General features: G+C 38.9%; 1 protein-coding gene across 1 annotated transcript in view; it reads left to right on the forward strand.

Annotated features, from left to right (window-relative positions):
- Positions 1-24,507, forward strand: part of LOC124716892 (disheveled-associated activator of morphogenesis 1) — a 415,554-nt gene that overhangs the window by 319,329 nt on the left and 71,718 nt on the right. Inside the window, exons 8-16 of the mRNA XM_047243447.1 lie at positions 3,075-3,289; positions 7,039-7,105; positions 8,427-8,544; positions 9,665-9,797; positions 11,832-11,958; positions 13,219-13,416; positions 15,371-15,778; positions 20,517-20,653; positions 23,053-23,214. Of these exons, the coding sequence (XP_047099403.1) occupies positions 3,075-3,289; positions 7,039-7,105; positions 8,427-8,544; positions 9,665-9,797; positions 11,832-11,958; positions 13,219-13,416; positions 15,371-15,778; positions 20,517-20,653; positions 23,053-23,214 (1,565 nt within the window). The remainder of the gene's footprint in view (positions 1-3,074; positions 3,290-7,038; positions 7,106-8,426; positions 8,545-9,664; positions 9,798-11,831; positions 11,959-13,218; positions 13,417-15,370; positions 15,779-20,516; positions 20,654-23,052; positions 23,215-24,507) is intronic.

Consider the following 24,507-nt stretch of genomic DNA (forward strand, 5'->3'; position numbering starts at 1 on the left):
CGAAAGAACAACTCCTCTGAGCAATTGTTTTACGTTGTCTGTAGTTAGTTGGATTCAACACAAGAAGAATCAGTTGTATTGTTGAGGAAAAAAATGCGTGTGTGTGTGTGTGTGTGTGTGTGTGTGTGTGTGTGTGTGTGTGTGTGTGTGTGAGGGGGGGAGGGGGGGGGGCTGGGACAGAAGTTTTGTAGAATGTCAGAATATGTTTGAGAATAAGTTGTTTCTTTTTACTCTTTATTTTCTTACTTTCTTCTCTGCTATTTAAACAATTCTATTGTGGCTTCATGCTTTCAGTGCACTGAAGTCGTTGGTTCACAGACAACTGTTATATAACTTTATAAAAGTCAGAGTATACGGCCTGAATACCCTGAGGGCCGATACTGTAAATGAAAGCTCTGAAGATTATTGAATGTTATGATTTATGATATATGAATTAATTATCTATGATGTGACATATTTTAACAACCTGGTGCTCCACAGCTGCAATATGTTTGATAAAAGACATTTTTCTATAGCCACCTTTTGTAGCAAGAGCACATAGGTGTCCTGATAGCCAAAGTATATTAGTGACTTGAAATAACAACACAGACACTTGCCTATTTAACATCATATTAAGGCAACTATATTGATGTAATGGATATTTTGACAGCACCAGAATATGATCCCTGTACAGATGAAAAAGTTTTTGTCAGCAGCTGATTATGTAGGTATATAAATATGTCTTTCACTAAATAACAATGTTATGAAAAGGATAGAGCACTGTTCACCATAAAGAGAAAGAGGAGAAACTGAGTCACAGGTCACAGACAGGCACAATGAACAGACTGCCATACATTTTGACTTCTTCTGGAACAGAAAACACACACACTGTGGTGTCACCGCCAGACACCACACTTGCTAGGTGGTAGCCTTTAAATTGGCCGCGGTCCGCTAGTATACGTCGGACCCGCGTGTCGCCACTGTCAGTGATTGCAGACCGAGCGCCACCACACGGCAGGTCTAGATAGACGTCCTGGCACTCGCCCCAGTTGTACAGCCAATGTTAATAGCAATGGTTCACTGACGATAGTTAGCATAGCCTTCAGCTACATCATTTGCTACGACCAAGCAAGGCGCCATTATCAATAGGTATTTAACTTGTGATGCCTGTACCATCAGACCGATGTACACCACTTATGGATTAAAGTTAAGTATTACATCAACTACGTACTTTATTTGCTACTAAAAATTCCCTTAACTGTTCCAGACCTCACGCCAGTCTGCGTGAGCTTAACGCGTGCCTTTCGGCTTCTTCTCATAGTGACTTGGCTGTCTTGCCAAGTCACAAAACACACACACACACACACACACACACACACACACACACACACACACACACACACATCTCACATACACATGAACACTGTCGTGTGTGTGTGTGTGTGTGTGTGTGTGTGTGTGTGTGTGTGTGTTTTCTACATAAGAAGACGGCCTTTTGGTCAAAAACGAAAATATATGGCAGCCTTTTCGTTATGCCTGTGTGTCACTCAGTGACTCCTCTTTATGGTGAACAGCACACTATCCTTTCCATAATATTGCTGTTATTCCACCATGGACTTCTTTCACTATATACATGAGGTCTGTTCAAAAAATTCCAGGATGTTGTCCACAAAATTTTTCTTTATGCTAACCTTTTACTTATTGAGCATGGCCTCCTTCGACATACTCTTCTCCACAGTTGATACATCACTCCCAACACCATTTCCACTTCCGGAAGCATTCTCGGTATGCCTCTTGCTCGATTGCATGAAGCGCCATCTGTGAATTTTCTTTTATCTCATCTGTCATTGCAAATCTTCATCCTGTCAATGGGGTTTTTAGCTTTGGAAATAAAAAAAAGAAAAAAAAATGAAACTGGACCAGATCTGTAGAGTATGGAGGATGAGGCAGCACAGTGATTTCATTTCTTGTACAGTAGTCATGCACCAATAGGGATGAAGGTGCAGGTGTGTTATTGAGAGGCAAGAGCCACGGATTGTCTCACTACACGATGAACCACACCAGGTTTACTGTAACCCTTGGACCTTCACATTGACGATGAAACAAAGAAATTGCATCGGGAATCAATTAAAAATTCACAATGCCGATTTCTGCCCACAGGTGTAACGTGACCATTTCCTTCTCTCATTTTCTTGCAGACGTCACAACACGTCCTGATAGTACCGTCATTTAACATTTTGTCCCCGTGGCACGATTCGTGATGAACTGATCCTTCAAAGTCAAAGAAAACTATCAGCATGCTTTGACATTTGACTTGACCTGACAAGCTTTTTTTGATCTTGGAGAACCTTTCCCAACCCGTTTTGATGGCTGAACCTCGGTCTCAATATCGTAACCTTAGACCCACGTCTCGTCCCCAGTTACGATTCTCTTAAGGAACGTCCCATGCTCATTTGTGCAATCCAAAAACTCTTCACAGATTGCAAGCCAAAGGTCTGTCTGATCTTGACTCGTGAGACTTGGGACAAGCTGTGTCAGCACGATCCGACTGAAATGTTACATTCTTCTGCAATCTCTCAGACAGTCGGTCTTCCACTGGCATGCACAATTTCAGTGACATTCATGACATGAACGTCATTGGTAGACATCAAAGGGCATCCTGAATGAGGGCCATCTTTAACTTCCGTCCAGCTATTTTTAAACCGTGTGAACCATTTGTAACACCAAGTATGGCATAAGCATCCATTACTGTAGGCTTTTTGCATCATTTAGTGTGTCTCTGCAAGGGATTTACTGAGTTTCACACAAAATTTAATACAGACATGTTGCTGTGCCATATCGAAATTCACAAACTGTGCTACACAATGTTCTACTCAATACAGCACTGAACAATAACTAACAGACTTACGACAATGAAACTTCTGGCAGTTGCACATTAAATACAGGCTTGTGCAGGGATGCTAACCACATTTCACTCCAAACACCATTGGCACGAAATTATGAATGTTCCAGAATTTTTTGAACAGAACTCGTTTTGTTCGTCAATATTGTATAGTTGTGCTATATGACGTGACTGTATGTTCTACTGTATGTAGGGCATAGTGAATGACTTGGACAGGAGCACAGGCATATACCGTGATGAAGTGAACTTGAAGACAGCCATAATGTCATTTGTGAATGCCGTCCTCAACTACGGACCCGGCCAGGAAAACCTCGAGTTCCGTTTGCACCTGCGCTACGAGTTCCTCATGCTCGGCATCCAGCCAGTCATTGACAAGCTCAGGGGCCACGAGAATGAGACACTGGATAGGTCTGTAACATTCTACCAGTGTGAAATGTGATTTATTGATAATGTTACTTACAATTTCCAAATAATTTGCTTCGTTTTGTTGGAGACATCTTAATATTTACAATGAAAACATTTTTTTAGAAATACTGTCATTTTACATTATTTTGGATCAGCTATACAGTACTCAGTATAGTTTTTGATATTAAAAAAAAAAAAAATACATATTTCCCTTGCTCAAATTGTGTAGTTTTCATCCATGAATTTTTCAACAGAACAACAACATTTTTCCTCCATAAAGGTAAAGAGCAGCTTTTTCTTCAGTGACCAAGCTCCATGTTGAATACATTACTGCCTATTAATTTACTGCAAATATTTAAACCAATATGCTCTGATGTTTGGGCATAAAGTTTGAAATGGTGTGTCTGACGTTCGTAATTCTCTGTGTAGTGAGTGGTGTAGTTGTGCTGGAAACATAAAATTTATTGTTTTTAATATAAGAAAATTACACATTGTATTGTATTGTTCTTCATCAATTTTTTTTTTTAACAGTGGATTACAAGATACTTTTTGTTTAGCAATTCACGTGTTCCTAATTATTTTATTTTGGAATACCGGAAGCCTTATGACAAAATTATATTGAATTCCCATAGGAGATTATGCTATAACAAATAAGCAACCCAAAGTAACAGTGATAAACTATCTTTCTAATGTTCATGTTTGACTAAAATCACAGTGCAAATACTGAGCTATTCAGTTTATTTGTTAAGTAGTCAATATGTTCTGTTCAGTTTAATTTTTGTCAAGAATTAGGCTTAAGAACTTTATGCAATTTGTTTCCATGATCTCCTGATCACTGCAGGCGATTTTTATGTCTCTCTGTTCTAATGATTTAGTTCTCAAATTGCATCATCTGAGTTTTAGTGAAATTCAGTTTTAGTTCATTTTGACTGCATGAAGATTTCAAAAAGTTGCAATATCTTGTGTTGTACACACAATCCGACAACCTTTTATGTCAAATGTGTCTTTTTAAATTGTCTGTCCTTTGAGTGGATGTGTCTTAACACATAACCCTCTTTTGCAACTGAATTTATTTTTATTTTGCCTAAATATCCAGGGTTATTCATAAGTGCCTCTGGGTTTTCAGAGGACAATGGTACGAAAACTACAAGACATAAAATCACACCTACCAGCGGATAAAGGATCTCTCCAAGTATGCACTGTGGCATAGTTGCAGAACATGTAACAAATCATTCGTTCTGTATTGTCATATCACACCCAATGAACAAATTTACAAAGCAGGCTGCTGTTGTGCCTTCACATATTGACGTTTGCCACATCACATAATGTACCTATATTGTGCATCTGCAATGTGAGTTAAAAACTTGCAAAAATGCTCTATCCACTGAAGTGTGTCGTTTTCTGTATTATTTGTAGTTTTTGTGCAGTAGCCTCCTGAAAACCTGGAGGTACTTCTGAATGACCTTGCACTGATGCATGTCCTTTGTGGGTCATAATTTCTGCTGTAACTAGCATTTTCTGGGTGAAACTGTTAACCATTGGACTTTGCTTTGGTTATACATACTCTCACTTGTGACTTATTGGATAAGCTGTAGACAGATTGAATTCATTTACTTATCAGTTTTGCTCATAATGCTCCTTCTGCAGCTGATAATTTACGTTGGTGTCATGATACTGGAACAAGTGGCAGAGTGACACGACAGGATGGAACTTCTATGAAAGCAAGAGGACTCAGAATGCTGGAAAAAGCATGTTTCTTTATTTGTGAGAAAACAAAACCCTAATGTTGGTGTACATTATTAACGTTACTGCAAATATCATAGTCTGTACTGGCAGGGCCACTGACTTGGGTCATGCCTAGAAGGTGACAAACTTTGGTGCATACAATGCTAGTAGAGTACCAATGCCTACTTTGGAAGTTGTTCAGCTGCAATATCTGCACCACTTATGATTTTTATGCTGAATAATATATTGTTGATCAAGCAACACATCATACAGACACCACCTGCAGTCTCTCTGTCACGGGAACATTCAAACAATGCTTTTTGCAACTGCCTAACTGTGCCTGTCTACAATGAGCAAATGTCAAGCTGTTAAATATTTTAGAAGGAACAGGAAAGAACACACCATCACTTATCCTGATTGTAACAAATATCAACACATTTATATCATCATTAAAGTTGTAGCAGCCATTAACAGTGAACAAACTGGATCTGATGACTTTCAAGTTGTGTAATGCCTATTACTACAAAATTTGTGACTGGTAGTATATTTTGATAGTGAGTATAGAATGGACCTGCCTTTCCTCTACAGGAAAAAGCCACTAATTAACAGAGTAAGCTCACAGCAAGAGCATATTAACAGTGATAACATATTCTTAAACAGCTTGAAAGTCAGTAAGTGTGTTTGTTGGTAGTGACTGAAGCAACTGTAGCAAAGCAATAAATATATAAATCTCTCTTTATAATTTAAAATAATAATTTTATTCATTGTAGAACCCAGAAGCATAAGAGGAATGACCATGTTTGAATATAAAAAACATCAAATTTGAGTTGCAAAAGACAAATAATTGTTAAAACATCTGCCCAAAGTGTAAGCAAGCATTTAAATTGCAGTTGAGGAGTGATGAGTAATACTAAAAGACATATTTTAGCTGTTAAAAGTAAAAGTAATGATAGTGCAGGAACAATTTTCTCTTCCTGCCTTTGCACCATGTTTTATACATACTGCAACAATATTGTATATGTGAAAAATACACTATTTCATGGCAGTACATAAAAATTTATAGGAATAATTTAGCAACAAGATATCCTTGACATGAGTGCCCAGTTCTTCTAGAATGTTCCATCTGTGAATTTTTGGCCAAAGCCTTATTCAGAAAAGAAAACACACACAAACATTCACAACAAGCAGGGACACCTAACATGCAAGCAGGAGCTGTCTGTGGCTACAGTGGCCGGAGATAGAGAGAGAGAGAGTGTGTGTGTGTGTGTGTGTGTGTGTGTGTGTGTGTGTGTGTGAAGCAGTGTGCGATTTGCAGGGGGGGATGGGGAGATTTCCCCCCCCCCCCCCCCCGCCCCCCCCCCCCCCTCCCCCCTGCATCAGACCATCCCCTCCTCTGGTTTTAGTTTATGCATCCCAACCTGGGATGTTTATTTCCCACACACTGGAGCAAAACTTTACACATATAATTTAAATTTGTGGAGCCGAACACTGAAAGTTTTTAGTAAGTCTTACGATTAATACTATTAATATGTTTCAGTTTTCTAACATCAGAATAAGTACAGCTTTTCACAAATGTGCCTCTACTTTTTGAATTCCTCTTGTATACTTGTATGTAGATGATTTTGTAAATAAGCTTGACCTATAATGTACTTTTAAAGATATAACAAGGGATGGCTTTTCTGATAGTGCATACGCGTGAATAGTGAGTTTCGGCATTAACATCTATTTATAAATAGCTGTTTAACCATGCATAATGCCACGGTCCAAGCTAACATATATAATTCTACTAACCCCCAAGACTGGTGAAAGCACAAATCGCACCCGGGTGTGAAGTGCCAACGTGTGTGTGTTCATTTTCTTTTCTGAATAAAAGCTCCGTGTGTAACAGGCTTTTCATTGTGCCTCTCTGCACTTCAATGTGTCATTTTTATCGAGTAGCAATCTGTCCCTTTCATAATATTGTTGATATTCCAGCCTGCACTGTCCATTGTTTGTTCTATTTGGGAATTTGTACTTTTTTTCCTCAGGCATCTGGACTTCTTTGAGATGGTTCGAAATGAAGATGAGAAAGAGTTGGCCAGGAAATTTGAAAAGGTACTGCCGATATACTCTAAAGATACAATACTTTCTATGGCATATTAGCTTGGCGCCTCCTAAGCTCTAAATCTTAACAGCCACTTTACTACTTCTGTTCTTAGTATTTTCACAAGTTACTTCTATAGATCTTTGAGGAAAAAATTGCCTTTACATTTGGGATATTATTGATATCATTTAAAATGGCTGATTGTGCACTATCAATAAAAATTCTCATTTTATTAGCATGATTATTAATAATAATTTATCATTATTAACAATATTGCTTTTACATTATTTATATTCTGTAAGAATAAATTTCAGTAGGAAACTGCTCATACAATGGCATTAATGAAATTTTTACTTGAATTTATAGAATAAAAACCTTTGATTATTGTGCAATGAAAGAAATTTACAGAAGACAAAATAAATTTCTATGAAATTGGAGTCCAATTTTTCTTTGATGCAGTTCTTATTTTGAGATCATCAGTATTGTATTCACTTGTCTGCTCCAACTGTGACACATTATTGTTTTGTCTAATTGCTCTTCATATCATCATCATATGCCAGCAAATCTCTGCCCTAGATCTTAGCATTCATTTCTCACCATCTTTTGTGATCTAGTATTGTCTTCAGCATTTCTCTCTCTTATTTTTCCTTCAATTGTTCTGCATCATGTCTTCCTACTGTCACCATCTTAGCTACATATAGGACTCCATACTTCACCATTTTCTTCTAGTGTTATGTCTGTGTCCATAGATATATTCTTATTGCTGAGTGTCTTTCTGGTCATACAGAAGGCTGACTGCATTTTTCATCCTCTCTGTTATTCTCTCATTGCTCCCTTTTTTTCCTGTGATACATTCCCTTAGATATTTAAATTTGCTGCAGTATTAGTAGGATAACAATATTATGAAAAGGATAATTGCTACTCACTATACACCGGAGAGATAAACACAACAAAAAGAGTGTCACAAAATAAGCTTTCGCCCAACAAGCCCTTGGTCAAAAATAAACACACACATACACACTCACGTGTGAGAGTGTGTGTCATCTATTTTTGACAACGGGCTTGTTGGCTGAAAGCTTATTTTGTGACACACTTTTTGTTGTGCCTATCCGCAAATCAGCATCTCTGCTATATAGTGAGTAGCAACTCTCCCTTTCATAATATTGTTGCATTCTATTCTAGATTTTCCATCGTTTTACTGGGAGAACAATGCAGTTTGCTCCTTTTACATTGTACAATATGGATATCTCAGACTATTTCAATGCCTGCATGGTAGAGTACAAATAAGAGGAATCAGTAGTGATAATAGGCTGAGGACTTCACTGTTTACAGGAGCACATAGACACAAAGAGTGCGACAGCAATGTTTGACCTGCTACGTCGCAAGCTGAGCCACACGGCAGCTTATCCCCACCTCCTGTCATTGCTCCATCACTGCATTCTACTGCCATGTAAGTACATTTCTGTGATTGTGCATCTTACGTTTCAGTAATTACGGTGAGATACTGGTGGCTGTCAGACCTACAAATGGTGAAGCTTTGCAATATGTAAGCTTATTATTACTTCATGAATGGATTTTCTCCATGGTGTTTATGGAACCTCATTTAGATATACACCAGAATCCGTACAAATTTAAATTCAAATTTCCTATCACAATATTGTTGTTGGTGCACTGCTCACAAAACACTTGTGCGTCCAATCTTAGAATATTGCTCAGTTGTGTGGGATCCGTAGCAAGTAAAATTAACAGGAGATGCTCAATTTATACAAAGAAGAGAAGCACAAATGGCCACAGGTTCCTTTGATTCTCGGGAGAGTGTCACTGAAAACCTGAATTGGTAGATGTTTGAAGACGGCCATTAGTTATCCCCGAAAACCTAATTATGTAGCTTTAAGAACCAGTATTAAGTGAAAAATACAGGGACACACTTCAACAGCCTATGAATTACGCCCACAAGGCTATGAAGACAGTTTTGGCCTAATTACAGGCTTGCATAGATGGAGTCCGTTTATACAAGAGTCTACTGGGTATTTGACTGTGTTATGATACAATGAAAGTACTCACATTTTGGTTAATATTGCAAACAGCCTTCATCAGGGAAGGAAAAAATGCTGGGTATCTTGTAGTTGCTTCAGAATGCCAACTAAAATGTTAATTGATGAGCACGGCCATACATCTGTGGCTGCTAATTTGTAGTGGATGTGGAATGTGTTAAGTAAAAAACATCATTTAAAGAAATAAGAAATATAACTGGAAATTACTGTATTTACAACAATCTTATTGTGTGAATGGGATAACTGTGAAGTAAAATTTTGAACACACATTTATGTTATTCTTAAAATTGTAGATTTGTTTCATAACAGGGCTAAAATGAGGTTATGTGGCACAGATGTAGAATACTGCAGTGTAACAACAACAACAATAGCAGTAGTAGTAGTAGTAGTAGAAGAAGCAGAAAAGACAGTGTCTTGGTGAAATAAGCACTGTGTTTCATCTTGAGAGTATCATTACAAAAAAGAATTCTCTGCTAATCAGTGCTATAATTTGGTCATTTTTGCTGAACTTTCCAGTGGACTATGGTTCCCATCCACAACACTGGCTGCTGTTTGATCGGATAGTGCAGCAGCTGGTCCTCCAAGGGGAAAACAGCAACAACCCTGATGTGGCTCCTCTCCATATCAACGTCAAAGAGCTGGTGCACTTGTAAGTTACATCTGTGTGTTCTCACTCAGTTGTCTGACCAAAAAGTGAAGTTGTTAAGCAACTTGCGGAAAAACAGTAAAAGGAGTAGGAAATAGAGGAAGAGTTAATGTAGTTTTATTCATCTGTGGATCACTCCTACAAGAATACAGTAATAAATAAAAAAAAATAAAAAAAAAGACATTTACATATTGCAGGTTATTTTGAGAAGTATGTGACAGGAAGTTTATAAGCCATCCTAGTAATTGCTTAAGTAATCTAGGCAAACCTCAGAAAAACCTAAATCTTGACAGCCAGACTGACTGGAGTCTGGCCAGTCTTTTCAAAATAGAAGAAGCTTATTTGGTTTATCCCTAGTGTAGAGCACTGTTTTGCAAGTAAGTTGTTTAATAACATAAAAAACTACTGCTACACTGTTCATTCGCTTCTCAACACCAATCGCTATGCTCACTATCAACTTCCATCAGGACATTGACAGTAATGGCTTTTTTTTTTTTTTTTTTTTTTTTTTTTTTTCCCATTATGCTACTGGAACTTCCCATTTTCTTGCCCGAAAAACTGAGTTGGCTTCCCTCTATAAAGAGATAGATACTGGGCTCAGAGAGAGAATAAGGTGCTAGTATTATCAACTGCAGAGATTTGGAGTGATATTTTCCAGAAAGGAAGAAGAAGAAGGAAAGGGGGGTGGGTGAAATGGCAGAGCTGTGTCACATATTTTACCAAACCCCTCCTCTGTGTAATCTAAATGAACCCTAACTATAATGTTGCAAACAAATTAAACCAACTTAATTTTTTCATATACTTGCTCCACCTGTTCAACAGAGTATAAGTGGTAAGATGTGTCATTCCATGTTTGGTTTACACTTTGACTATAAAAAATTTTCTCAGGTTAGCCAAAACTGTATCATTCCTCCACAGTGGCTAAGGAATTCAGCAACAATCTGTGCATATGCAGATAATTTAAAAGACTTAGGTTCCAGCTGTGGTAAGTACTGTTGTGTACTATCTCTCTGTCTCTCTGTGTGTGCTCTAGTTGAACACAGGAAACACAATTCACATATCGCTCACTGAATCATTTCTCCCACAGTCAATTCAGGAGATGCAGCTGTAAGTGATACTGCAGTGGTATTTCATAACTGATGAAGTGCCAACACAAGTCATGGTTACATGATGCAAAGTCAAATTATTTGCATACACAAGCATATACAACCAGAGATTATATTGATGTCTCTACAGTAGTGTTGATAAATCTGTTTGAGAGTAAACATCTCAGTATTTTTCTCTGTAGCCTTTCAGCATTTAGTAAACCACCAAGGTCCCTGTCAAGGTATAATTTGGCCTTGACAGCTTCCTTAGCAGCAGAATCCCAGTAGATCAGTGTATGCTATACTCTTAGTGGTGCATGTAAGTGGTTACAGAGAAATACACTAAATTGTTTACTTTCTGGAAGCATCCAAGCATCACAGACAGTGAAACAATCGCTGGTAGCATGTGCTAATTTCTCGACCATCAAATGACATCTCCACAATGTACGTTGACCAAATACTGCATATAGAAGACCACCTTAGACTAGATACAACAGTCAGCTCAGATGGAACTGTTTTATTACTGCCAGAAAGGCATATTTCTGTGATAGTCTCAGTCAGGAACACAGTTTTATCTTCTGGGACATAATTACTCATATCAAACTTTGACGTTCATTGTCTGAATCATATTTTTCTTGCATTTAAGAAATCCAGTTAGATCTTGGCAAAATAAACTGCCTAATACAAAGACTGAAATACAGAGAAATGTAAAGTCGCACTCTTTACAAAATGTAAAAATGTGGTGTCCTTTAACTACTCATTAACAGTGTGACAGATAATTTGACTGCTAATTTCTGTCACTACCATTCTAATTAATTACAAGCAGACATTTAAAACAAATCACATTACTCTCAAAATGTAAAATATCATGTAGTTCAAGCCATCATTCAAATACAAATAATTTTTTTTTATCATTTTGATGAAAGTATAGCTTTTATTGCTTTTCATTTAGGCTCGCAAAGGAAGAAGAGTTGGTGGCTGCAAGGAACAGAGCAGATGAACTGGAGAAGGAAAATGCAGATCTCGCCTCACGGTTGGCTAAGAAGGAGCAGGAACTGGATCTCCGACTGCAAGAAAAGGTAAATTATTGACACACACTGAATGACAATTGGAATTGGGGTACTCTTTGTGGAATGGTAGATTCTATAAACATCAGTGCTCGAACAAGTAGTGAAACAATGAAATGTCTCACTTCAGAGATAGAGTCACAATTTATAACAGACATCCCAATTAGCGAAACTTCCTGGCAGATTAAAACTGTGTGCCGGACCGAGACTCGAACTCGGGACCTTTACCTTTCGCAGGCAAGTGCTCTACCAACTGAGCTACCCAAGCACGACTCATGCCCCATCCTCACAGCTTTACTTCTGCCAGTATCTCGACTCCTTCCTTCCAAACTTTACAGAAGCTCTCCTGCGAACCATGCAGAACTAGCACTCCTGAAAGAAAGGATATTGCGGAGACATCGCTTAGCCACAGCCTGGGGGATGTTTTAATCTGCCAGGAAGTTTCATATCAGCGCACACTCCACTGCAGAGTGAAAATCTCATTCTGGATCCCAATTAACCTTCGTCAAATGTGTGCTAGTAAAGCACCTGATAGTAATCTTTTTCTGACCGCCTTGTAGTGACAAGCTCAGTCATTATATGAACCTTGCTTCATCATCATCTGTATCTGTGAGTGATTAAATATAGAAGTGCAGTCTAGTGGCAAATGAATTGCAGAATATGTACAGGCAGCTGGTAGATTTTTGTACAGGTGACAGCATTTCTTGGATCTTGTGAATAAAATCCTTTATGGTGTTAGGTTATGTAATTATGGGATACTTAAAAAATTACAAAAACCAATGTTTTGGTGATATTTACAGCAGTCTGCTTCATTGTGACTGTCAAACATCCAAAGAAATTTGATTCAAATTGACACATATTAAGATATATAATTTTTATTTGCTCGCAGATATGGCTATTGTGAACGTGTCATTTTTACATTTTACCATCTTTCAGTTTGTGAGTGACTCAATAATGGTTGTAGGAAATGGAATTAGCTGACAGTGTTAGTGGCAAGGATTTTGTCCTTTAACTGATAAGGAAAAAAACTGTGTTTCTCGATATAACTATGCAACCTGTAATTGCCACTGTAATGAATTATTAAAAAGTAATATGTATTTTTGATATTCAGTGAAGTAAGTCAACAGAAACTGTAGGTTTGTGATGGGTTGTAACACACTTTGCATTTTTATACCCTGCAGATAAAACGACAGTTACTAGCACATGGTTTTGAGGATTTCATAATTAATATGAGTTAGTTGTGTTTTTACATTGTACAAATTTGTCATACAGGAAGACATGGAGACAAACTTACAAAGAGTCAAGGAGAGGCTCGAGAAGGAGACGGCAGCCCACCTAGAGATGAAGCAGCGCTGCTTGGAGCTGGAAGATCGTGCCTGTGAGCTGGACCGACAGGTGGCCTCAGAGAGGGGGGAGAGGCATCGCCTGGAACGGCTTGTCAGCTCAGGGTCGCTGCCAGATGACGCCAAGGTGACTGAGATAAATTCTTCTTTCTTTCTGCTTGTTGATATATTCAGTTGTACATAGCTACTTCTTTTCCATTCTCTGTAAGCTGCCATTATCCTCTCGCTGTGTATTCTGCAGAAAGATAGGAGTACTGTAGTGATTCTTTACTTACATAGGGTCGAGCAGCTATTTCAGCGCTGATGGGTTTATTGTCATATCTGTCTTGAGAAGCTGATTTGTGTTAATTACATCTATTAGTTATAGATGAAAGAGCCTTTCAGCAAAGCATTTGCAATCAGTATCAAATAATGGGATAATATGCACCAGTTGCAGGAATTTAATAAAATCAAATTGTAGTTATAAAAGTGTTGAGGCTTTTGTGGTCTCTCCTTCAAGAGTTGCCGGGTAGTGCTTTTCTCAGGCACAGCTGATGGTAGTCCAATGGTTTTCGTATCATTCTGTCAGGACAAGTGGCCAGCATCCTCGAAAATTTGCTCACCAGCCATGGAATAGTGTGACTCTTTGAATATGCTATGCAGTTGTGCTTGTGCAACGTCAGAGAAACCACTAAATGACCGTTGGCAGAAGATCACAACATGAGTGCCAAAAGGCAACATGTTGTAAGGTAAATGATTTTATTTGAAAAATTTTTGTCTGTTCTGAAACATGGGTAAATTGATTCCATTTACCATTTACAAAACTTGCTCTTTATGGCTGAAAATGTTTCACACTGCACTACGATTAAACAGAGAACAAAAATTTGAACAGTGTGTTAATAACTCTCCTGGGTGTTAGTTGTTATTTCGAGATATGAACATTAATAGATTGCTTCTGGGTATTCTACCTAGTTGTTGTTTACATTTTATGCACAATGTTTCAAATACTGACTCATCTGTCTTCTTCTGTTGCTGTGAGTTTTGCTGTTACATGTACTCGTTGCGTGGACTCCAACCAGACTGTGAACTATTGTTTGTCCACACCAACATTTATAGCAGAGTTCCATCCCCAATGTGCACTACGCCCTTTGACACTCTTTTCAGAGCTTGCAACGATATTTCGTGAAACACAAATTCTCTGTGTCTTCCAACTCTTGTGAATGTGCTGTCTGGCAAGATTTTAATAAATTGAGTGCTGTATCCCAGGTGTTATTTCTATTAAAACTGCTATATGTTTTTTAGGTTTTCTGACATCTTTACTGTGATAGACTCCTCTATTATGCTGTCCCAGAAACTTTGCATTTGCACTGCCATACTGGTCTCATCGTATTTCATTTCACGGTGATATTCGAGGCAGGGTTTGGTGACGGCTGATTTGCTAGGTTGCTTTAGTCGGGTATGTACTGACATCCCTCACATTCCTTCTAAGCTGTTCTAATAGTCTGCCCCACATAAGACATGTAACATTCACCTGGAATGCGATACACACCTGGCTTTCGGAGACCGAGACATCTTTAACAAGGCTAAGAATATTGTGTATCCACGGCATGTGTGTGTGTGTGTGTGTGTTTGTCCTTAGGATAATTTAGGTTAAGTAGTATGTAAGCTTAGGGACTGATGACCTTAGCAGTTAAGTCCCATAAGATTTCAGACACATTTTTATAAAATGGAAACAGCACCTTGGCAGAACACAAGGAAGCATCCTATTAATCAGTCGTTCTGAGAAAACTTGAGAGATTAAGATGAACATTGACGAGCAGATTTTTGCTCGGTATGTATTAGTGCATTTACTTTCAGTTGAACAATCCATCACTAGCTGATCCCAGAACACAATGATTTGTACGCATGGCATCAGGGTGGATTGATATGTTCTGTTTCTGAACAAACTATCGCTAGTGTTAAAAATATTTGATGTAGTAGTTTATAAAAGTGCAAATAGTGTGGTTGTGGGATTTAAAAAAAAATGTAAATCATTTAGTTTGTAGATCAATTCGTGACAACCTACCACTGACATAACAACATTCTCACTTTTTGATAAACAGGTGGTCGGGCTGCGCTCGGGACTCGGGGATGGCTACGACAACCGACTCGCCCCGACGACGCCCCCTGATGGCAGTGGCAGCCCTGCACCCCCACCGCCACCCCCACCTCCGTTGTCTGACACCCCAGAGCAGACACAGTGTCTCTCCTCCTCAGTTCCTCCCCCACCACCCCCTCAGGCTCCCCCAACTGCACCTCCGCCCGTACCTGTACCCCCTCCCACACCTCGGCCAGAGAAGAATGTGCCACAGCCTTCCAACCCACTTAAGTCGTTCAATTGGTCCAAGCTGCCAGATGCCAAAGTCACGGGCACTATCTGGTCGGAACTGGATGACAGCAAGCTGTACATGGCAATGGACCTCGAGAGCATAGACAAGCTTTTCTGTGCCTATCAGAAGAATGGGATTACAGTAAGTGTGTCCTTTGTTATATCCCAAGGGGAAAGGGGGCCTCACAATTCCTTTGTGACACATGCATAGTGAGTACGGGGCCCTGAGCCATTACAGCTTTCTGTACCAAATCATACCAAGTTCCAAAATGTATCTGACCATAAACTCATACGGACAAAAGTAACCGGCGATGGTGCACTTAGTTATATTCAATCCAGAATGGGATTTTAACTCTGCAGTGGAGTGTGTGCTGATACGAAACTTCCTGGAAGATTAAAACTGTGTGCTGGACCGAGTCTCAAGCTTGGGATCTTTGCCTTTTGGGCAACTGTTCTACCGAATGAGCTAACAAAGTGTGACTCACAACCCATCTTCACAGCTTTACTCCCACAAGTACCCCATCTCCTACCTTTCAAACTTTGCAGAAGCTCTCGTGCAAAACCTGTAAGACTAGAACTCCTGGAAGAAAGGATATTGTGGAGACACGGCTTAGCCACAAAACACTTGCCTATGAAAGGCAAGGGTCGCAAGTTTGAGTCTCAATCTAGCACATAGTTTTAATCTGCCAGGAAGTTTCAGTTAATCAGATGTTCATACTGGCTACCATATATAAACATATTGGTCGTAGTCGTTCAAAGATGGCCTAAATTAGACAGTACAGAATTACCCCATGATACGGCAGTGACTTTAACTTGTTTAATTTTGAATGGGAAACTACTTGTACATTAGTGGCAGTAAAAACGATCTTAATAAGTACTCGTAAATGCAGTTCTGCAACAACTCCTACAAACAAAGAGCCTGACGGTTTATACACGAAAAAAGATATTTTCGACTTCCCGGCTATAGTATCAACATTAGCAACCATGATGCTGCTAGTCTGAAGGCAGAAATTACAGGGATGAGGGTTATCAAGAAAGCATGGAGAGTATCAAGAACTGTTGCAGTCTTGAACATCCAATTTAAAATACATATTAAACATGGATTTTAATTATAATAAATGAAGAAAAGTTATGATTAGTGCTAAAACACATAGTGAGTCATGCTATAAAAAAATATGCACAAAATAAAGGCAGTGAAAGATAATAAAGATTCGCCTTGGTTTAATGGTACCATTGGTTTAATGGTACCATTGCACTGACAGAGGTTCTCACATTCTGTCTACGAGAGAAAGGGTAGGAATACTACTATTAATGAACGTAACAGTAATTTCATTACACAGATCTTTGTGAAAGATCTATCAGAAGAGCCTAGCAATTTCTGGGCGTACTGAAAGTCATTGAATGGATTCATATCTTCCATATAATCTCTCATGAGTCAGCCTGGTGTTGAGGCTGAAGACAATGTGCATAAAACCAAAACATTGAATTCTGCAATTAAAATGCATTCACACTTGAGCGATTTTGAAAAAAGAGCTCCCAGTATTGAAAATCATTCCAGACTGCTCAAAGTGAAGCTTATGTTTAATGAGAATTTCTTGCGACATATGGTAGAAATTTTTTGTCACTTTATGATTGTAAGTAAATTTCAGAATGAATTGGAGATTTTGGTGAAAAGTATAGCAGTTCTCTTTAAATGGGAGTAAATGCATTTAATACCCATAGAAAATATAAAGAAACTGATTGTATCCTATTATCAGATTAGTGATAAAGTTCCAGAGTCTATCACATTGTTTATTTATCTGTTTTTATATATCATCTGCCCATTTGATCATGTACAGTACAGAATACTTTACAATGTCAGACACCTCAAACCTAAGTGTATAAAATATTTACTTGGATCAGCATCCTGTTACATTCATAGATTTAAAGAAATTCATGTATACAGTTGTATGAGGGACATTCGAAAAGAATCCAACCTTATTTTTTATTGTCGAAACCAACAGTGGAATCAGGGTGCACATATTCTCTATGTTTGTAAGCATACATAGTGTGCATGCCTGATTTTTTTTCACGACTGCACAAACAACCAGTCACTGGCCACAAGTAAACACACGTAAGTGGTAGTCATCGAATTTTATGTTGTGGGCAAAATCACAGGAGGGCGAACAACGTTATTGCATCAATTCGAAACAATCTGTGAGATCTGACAAGTGTTTGGGGATGAAGGAATGGGTGCCACACACCTGTGAGGAGTGAAGCAAATTTAGGTAGGCCCTCAATGCCTGTAAATGAGATTGTTATCGGTCACGCGAGGACCCAGGTGGAGCAGAATAGATGAATCACAATCGGGGAAATTTAAAAAAAAAGTCAAAATTAGTATTGGATTCGTTTCTCCCATTTTAACAGAACATTTGGACCTCTGGAAGATCTCAGCAAAACTTGTGCCATAGTTGTTAGATGAAAAGCAACTTCATTTGGAAATCACACAGGACATGCTGCATACTGTGAACAGCAATCACAGCTTTGTTAACTTGTGATGAGTCCTGAGTTTGTGGGTACAACACAAAAAAAGTTACAGTCACTGCAATAGTCTGTCATCCTCAAAGGGTGGGGAGGCAGGTCTGCAGCAATGTGATGTCATGTTGACAATCTTTTTTTGACTCTAGTGTTGTGGTCCATCACGAGAATACCCCAGAACTTACTAACGCAAGTAAAGTGTACTACGAAGAAGTTGTATGTCAACTTTGTGAGGCAGTGAGATGCAAATGGAAGGACTTGTGAGTATCAGGCAGTTGGCACCTTCACAACAATAATGCACCCACTCGTCTTTCTCAATACAGAGTTGATTTGGCCAAACACAACAAGGCTGTGGTTTGTCAGCCTGGCTTTTCCCTATACTGTAACAAGAGTCTGGAAGGGGCCAGGTTTCAGAAAAGGGAAGACACTATGCAGAATTGCATGCAGCTGCAGGACACCTGCCCACACTGTAAAACTTCTGTTGTCAGCACTACAATACCCATCACCCAAAGAAATTGGCATTTGTAGATATGGTATGCTTACAGTTCAAGTAACACATAAATGGAGGCTTCAGCCTAATCCAAATAAAACTGAGGTTACTGTGTTCCATCTAAATAAAAAAAGAAGCTACATGTCACTCGTGACGGAACTGAAGTGCCCTATAACTACAACGCAATATATTTAGCAATCACTCTGCATTGATCCTTGACATTCAAACTACAGTGCATGAAATTTGGCTGAAGAATGGATCTTCTTTGTAAGATTGCTGGAAGCAGTTGGGGTACAGACATCAAGTCTCTGCTGTCTGCTGCACTTGCTCTTGTGTACTCTGCTGGTGAATACCGTGCTCCTGTGTGGTAAAACAGCACCCACACAACAAAGACTGATGTGCAGCTTAATGAAGCTGTGAGAATTATCATTGCTACTGTTAGATCTACTCCCATTTAGTCATTACCTGTGCTAACAAATATTGCTCCAGAAGATCTAATGAGGAACGCAGCTAACGTAAACTTGCTCGAGAAGAGAAATCTCACGTGAACTGTCCCTTGTACGATGCCCTACGAGAACCACCAACAACTCGTCTGAAATCACGCAAACCAGTTCCTGGTATCAGTTCCTGGGTCGATTCGGGAGGTATCAGTTCCTGGGTCGATTCGGGAGGTATCAGCTCCTCTGACATGACACCTGTGTGGTGACAACACTGGAACAAACTTTCACCTGACGGCACTGACATGGTTCAGTATCTGACAGAGAAAGTTGAGCGGTTCCAATGACTGTATCAAACCTATTCAAAACTGAACTGCATTAGGACGGTTCGAGGGAGGTGGGTTACACCTCGAAGAAGTGAGGTTGCCATTCCTTAGCTATCCGCAGCTGAGGAGAGGGGCAGCAAAAAGAATGCTCACTCGAAGCATTTGACCTAAGGGCTCTACACCAAGTGACTCCGAGTGCTCTGGGCTGGTTGTCAAATTTGGACATTTCCATTTGATTGTAGATACTCATAAAGCCACCACATGTATAATGCATAATACTCATAAAGCCACCACATGTATAATGCATAATGATCATTCCTTCCAACATAGTATTTAAAAAAGATGCTACTGTCTAGGACTGTGATTGATAGGCAACAGCAAACCCTGTATGGAAATATATGCACAACAATGTTATGGTATGCACAGCTGTCTAAAAGAAGCATGAGGATAGTCACCACAAAAGTAATTATATTATAGGTTCTGTTTTCTCATTAAGGTGACTGTAGTGGAATTGTAAATGCAGAAGAAAACATGTCTCTCGAATTGTTTTGTAGGATATGCAGTAGACTAAGAGAGAGAAGGGAAAGATCACTGTCATTCAGACAAAACTAGAAAGTTAAGAAAAAATCTGGAAAGAATAAGGGATAAGAATGTAAAACAGATCCGGGAAGTGGCAGTAGGCATAGGTCTTCATCAGTTTTGGTGTTCGTGTGGAAAATAGTTTTCATTTGTACTTTATAACTTAATATTGCAATCTTCCACATTTCATAGTACTGAATAATTTCTTTCTCAGCAAATTATTGTTTAAGAACATGGTGTTACAAGCAATAACTGGACAAAAATAGTCAAGGTAAGTTAACTTTTGACGCTTTAATCAACAATTGCAACAGAAGAAAGTAATGTGGACATTTGAAAGTTTTTAACAGTGCAATCATTCATATGTTTTATAAATTTGGTTTTACTTATTAATTTTTCTTCATGTTTTACAGTTCAAAGTGTGGTAAAGATGTAACCTGTGCATTCATTTCTGTACTAGTACTTCATCCCAGTTCAGTAACAGTCGATTTGGAGTTTTCAAGAAAATTTAATTCATCTTTTCCGATCTTCCAGAATGAAGGCTCTGTAGAAGATCTATCAAAGCTGGGCAAGAACCGCACAAAAGTCATCTCAGTAATAGATGGTAGACGTGCCCAGAATTGCACCATCTTACTGTCCAAGCTTAAAATGTCAGACGAAGAAATTTCTAGGTTAGTAGCTATTCTAATTTCCTTTGATCATTAAAGAAAAGAAAGAGCTATATTTTGTAATGTCCCAACTGCTTGCTTATCGATTATTTGTGTAGCTGTACTTTCACAATAAGCTGCATACTAAATTTAAAGTAACTCAACAACAACTGCAGTTTCCTACTTGTATTTATGGAAACAAAGAAAGCGGCATTCTGTAAGTGGAAAAGTGATATGTGTAGAGGAATGGTGAATGGTTAATTTCTGTTAGTTATTTATTCCAGTGATACTACATTATTTCATAATGAAAGTGAAGCATATCATTTAATAGAAGTCTGTGCCACATTTAAGATGTGCGGATAAATGCACAATTCAGTAAGGCAAAGGTCTGTTATTCTATTTACAATCTAGACTCAGAGGCATTTGCTGCTTAGTGGTGATGAGATATAAGTTACATTGCCACAGTGAAATGCTATGCGATATTTGCCGGGGTGTCAGTCATATTTTTATTTTCTCCAAATGCTTTTCACTTTATAGTGGCAGTATACACTGGGAATACATCATCTGATGATAAATTCTGTTCTGTATCTTAACAAAAACTCACTTGAGAAAATCAGGAGACGAAATTCCAATATTTGTGGATACGCTCTCATAAAATTAGGAAATGCTTTTGTCACAAGGTTTTCTCTACTTGTATGTGCATTTTGTGGTAGTAATTACAATACTCTCTAGTTTCGCTGTTTGTGACCCACCCACCAACTAGTCACCGACACCAAAGCAGGAATCGCAAAGTCTTTTCATCACAGTTATTTATCTCCAGTACACCAGTAAACACAGTATCATATTGGTTATGATGTAAAGAATGTTTAAAAGTGCATTCATAATGAGAAAAATGCATTGCAGACTTTTGGGAGGAAATGAGAGGAACACTTGCCAAGTTGGAGCATTGAGATGGTCCACAAAGTGTGGAAAGGCAGATGTCTGGGTTTGACTTGCGGTGTGGCACACTATTTTGTCTTATCACAAATGCCAACACAGCTTAAATGTACTCTGACTACGGCAGAAGACTTTCATTTCAGTGTAAACAGTTTTAAAAAACTGAGCCATTCAATACTTTGGGGTTACTCCTTCATATACACACTGAGACTGATTTTGTCAGATGTTTAAAGTACTCAGCACAAAATTGCAGACAACCTGACAAAACAAAATATGCTTCTAAGCTCCTCAGCCATACAAATAATTGTGTTCTGTCTGCATTTATTATCCACTTCCACATTCCTTCTGGCAGTTGAAAATGGAGTGAGCACACACCGATACTGGCATGAATTTCTTCTCTGGTCAATACCAAAAATGGGGGAAAGGGCGAGGAGGGGAAGGGGGGAGGGGGGGGGGGGGAGATAAACATTCACATGAACTGCTGATACCTGTAATATTACAAGATCTGTGAGCTAAGTCAATTGTGTTTTTTTTTTCCAGATCAGTGAGAATAGTAGAGTATTTCAGATTTTTCTGTGAGGTACGAGAACTTTCAGTCAGAAGCATCCTTGTTTCAATAACTATTAGTTTTAGATGTAATTGCTCAAACAAATATAAAGTCTTTAGGTACTTTAGCTTTCACCTGTCATGTTACTGGAGTTTCTTGTTACTGCTCATTTAGATAGTAGTGGCTCAGCTAAATTCTAATTTTGTACCTCATGAAGGAGCTGTTGTTATGAAGAATCACTAAGTGAAATATACATCTAGAATATGATGCGTCTGTTTCTGTCTTTTTTAAGATTTAGACCCTATCTGTGGCCAGGGTTATGGACATGTGTGGTTGGTTCGATCCTCAGGTGTTGCTAGGAAAAGTGGTGTGTAATTTTAATTTGTGGAATACACCAGTAGCCAGGGCAGCACTATTCCTAGTGTAACATCTGGTTCAGTGTCGGATTTAGCTGGAGAGTGGTTGTTAGTGTTGCTGTTCACAACAGCTGTGTAGTGGTGTTTTGCGTTGATTTGTGTACAAATTGTCTTAGGTTGTCAGTTGCCAAAGAGAAATTTCAAAGAAAAAGTTTCTAAATATAATGCTATCATTTATTAATTTGTATACTCATAATCTCACAATAAGACATGTTTACTTCTCTTCTTTTCTTTCTGTGAGTAAACTGCATCAGTCTCATTTCTTTTGTTGTTATTCTAAGGTAAAAATTGCTTTTCTTTTCCCACCTACATATGCCCTTTCCATCCAAAATCTGCAAGTTAAGCTTGTTCCTTCCCTTGCTCCATTATACCTTTGCTCGTCACCTGTAATCTCAACAATTTTGTTACCAAAGATGCAGTCTGTACGTAAAGTTTTTACGCAGGAATATTGCTTTCCTGAAACTGACACTAGTTGTAAGTGACAATGTCGAAGTGACGCTATTGCCTCCCACACTGTATTGCAGAGCCATACTAAGCATGGACAGCAGGGACCAGCTCCCAATCGATATGGTGGAGCAGCTGCTCAAGTTCACGCCATCAGCAGAAGAGGCTGCTCTGCTGGAAGAGCACGCAGAGGAGATTGACAGCCTGGCACGAGCTGACCGCTTCCTGTACGAAATATCAAAGTAAGTATAGAAACTAAACCGTGTCACCCATTTCCCTGCATATATTGGAGTCCAGACTAGATCACTATACTGATTTACCACCTTCTTTATTACAAGCTTCATATCTCCAACACTGTTGTTATAGTTGGAAGTACAGCTGTATCAGGTGTCAAATGGCATAGAAATAGTTTCGCGTGAGACATATTATTGAGATCTACTGTACGGTACACTTATAGTATGCGAAACATAAAACTGTTCTGAGAGCCCGATATCGGCCAGATACAAAACCACAAACACCGTTACGTGAAGACCCAACAGTGCTGTAAAAATTGCACGTCGGTAGTATTAACTTCTGATGCTACTCGTAGGGTAAGATTGTAGTGGTACGGTTATGTTAGCAATGACTAATGAAGAATGCAGATGTCATTTTTACTGTGTAAAATAAATATATGGACATATCCGTATACAAATGTTAAGGAAAAAAGTAAATATATTTCACCATTTCCAAATTAACTCATATCAAAGTTAAACAACTGGACCATTCGAGTGATCGGCCAGAAACAGTTAGTGTCAGTCGTTCTCTGAGTGTAGACGACAGTGCACGAGACTGCTCAGCCTTTGGCACGGATTCGATCCTTATTACTGTCCCGTGTCCAATTTTTGTATCACTCTCACATTCGGTTATTCTTAAATGAAGAACACACTCGGCGACACCGTCTCTGCCGGGCCGCTCGAATTTGTCCGTGCGACGGCCCTGTTGGCTAACTTCGACACTAATTAACACTAAAGTGGTGCAACATCCTGAATTTTTTCCTAACAATTACTTTTCAGCACAATATAACCTGCAACACCCTTATGAGATTTTCAGACAGTTTTCGACGTAAGGCAAGATTAATAGTGGCCATTATGAAAATCAATTAAAATACACAGGTAACTGGTGGATTACACATCCCCGTGCAATACCAGCATGTAGATCAGCCTGTGCAACATTGCCTCATTGTGTAAGGACACCCCTAGCTGCCACTCAGCTCACCCACAGGTAGGAACAGACAGTTAGGCTGACCGTTAGGCACTGCAAACCTCTGCACCAATAGAGAAACACAGTGCAGTGTTGTTGTGGTCGTGTAAATTCCACAAGAAACAGAAAAGAAACAAAACTGTATGGATACAGTTATGAACCAAAGCATTATTACCACAGCTCACCACGAGATGGAATGTTGCCTTGTGGCACTGAGCACACGTAACACACTAAGGAAGCTATTTGAGTAGAGCAAATCTGAATGTGGAATTTTCTGCTGAAAATACAGTTCACAA

This window comes from Schistocerca piceifrons, chromosome 9 (genome assembly GCF_021461385.2).
Source record: "Schistocerca piceifrons isolate TAMUIC-IGC-003096 chromosome 9, iqSchPice1.1, whole genome shotgun sequence".
In the NCBI taxonomy this organism is placed as follows: Eukaryota; Metazoa; Arthropoda; class Insecta; order Orthoptera; family Acrididae; genus Schistocerca; species Schistocerca piceifrons.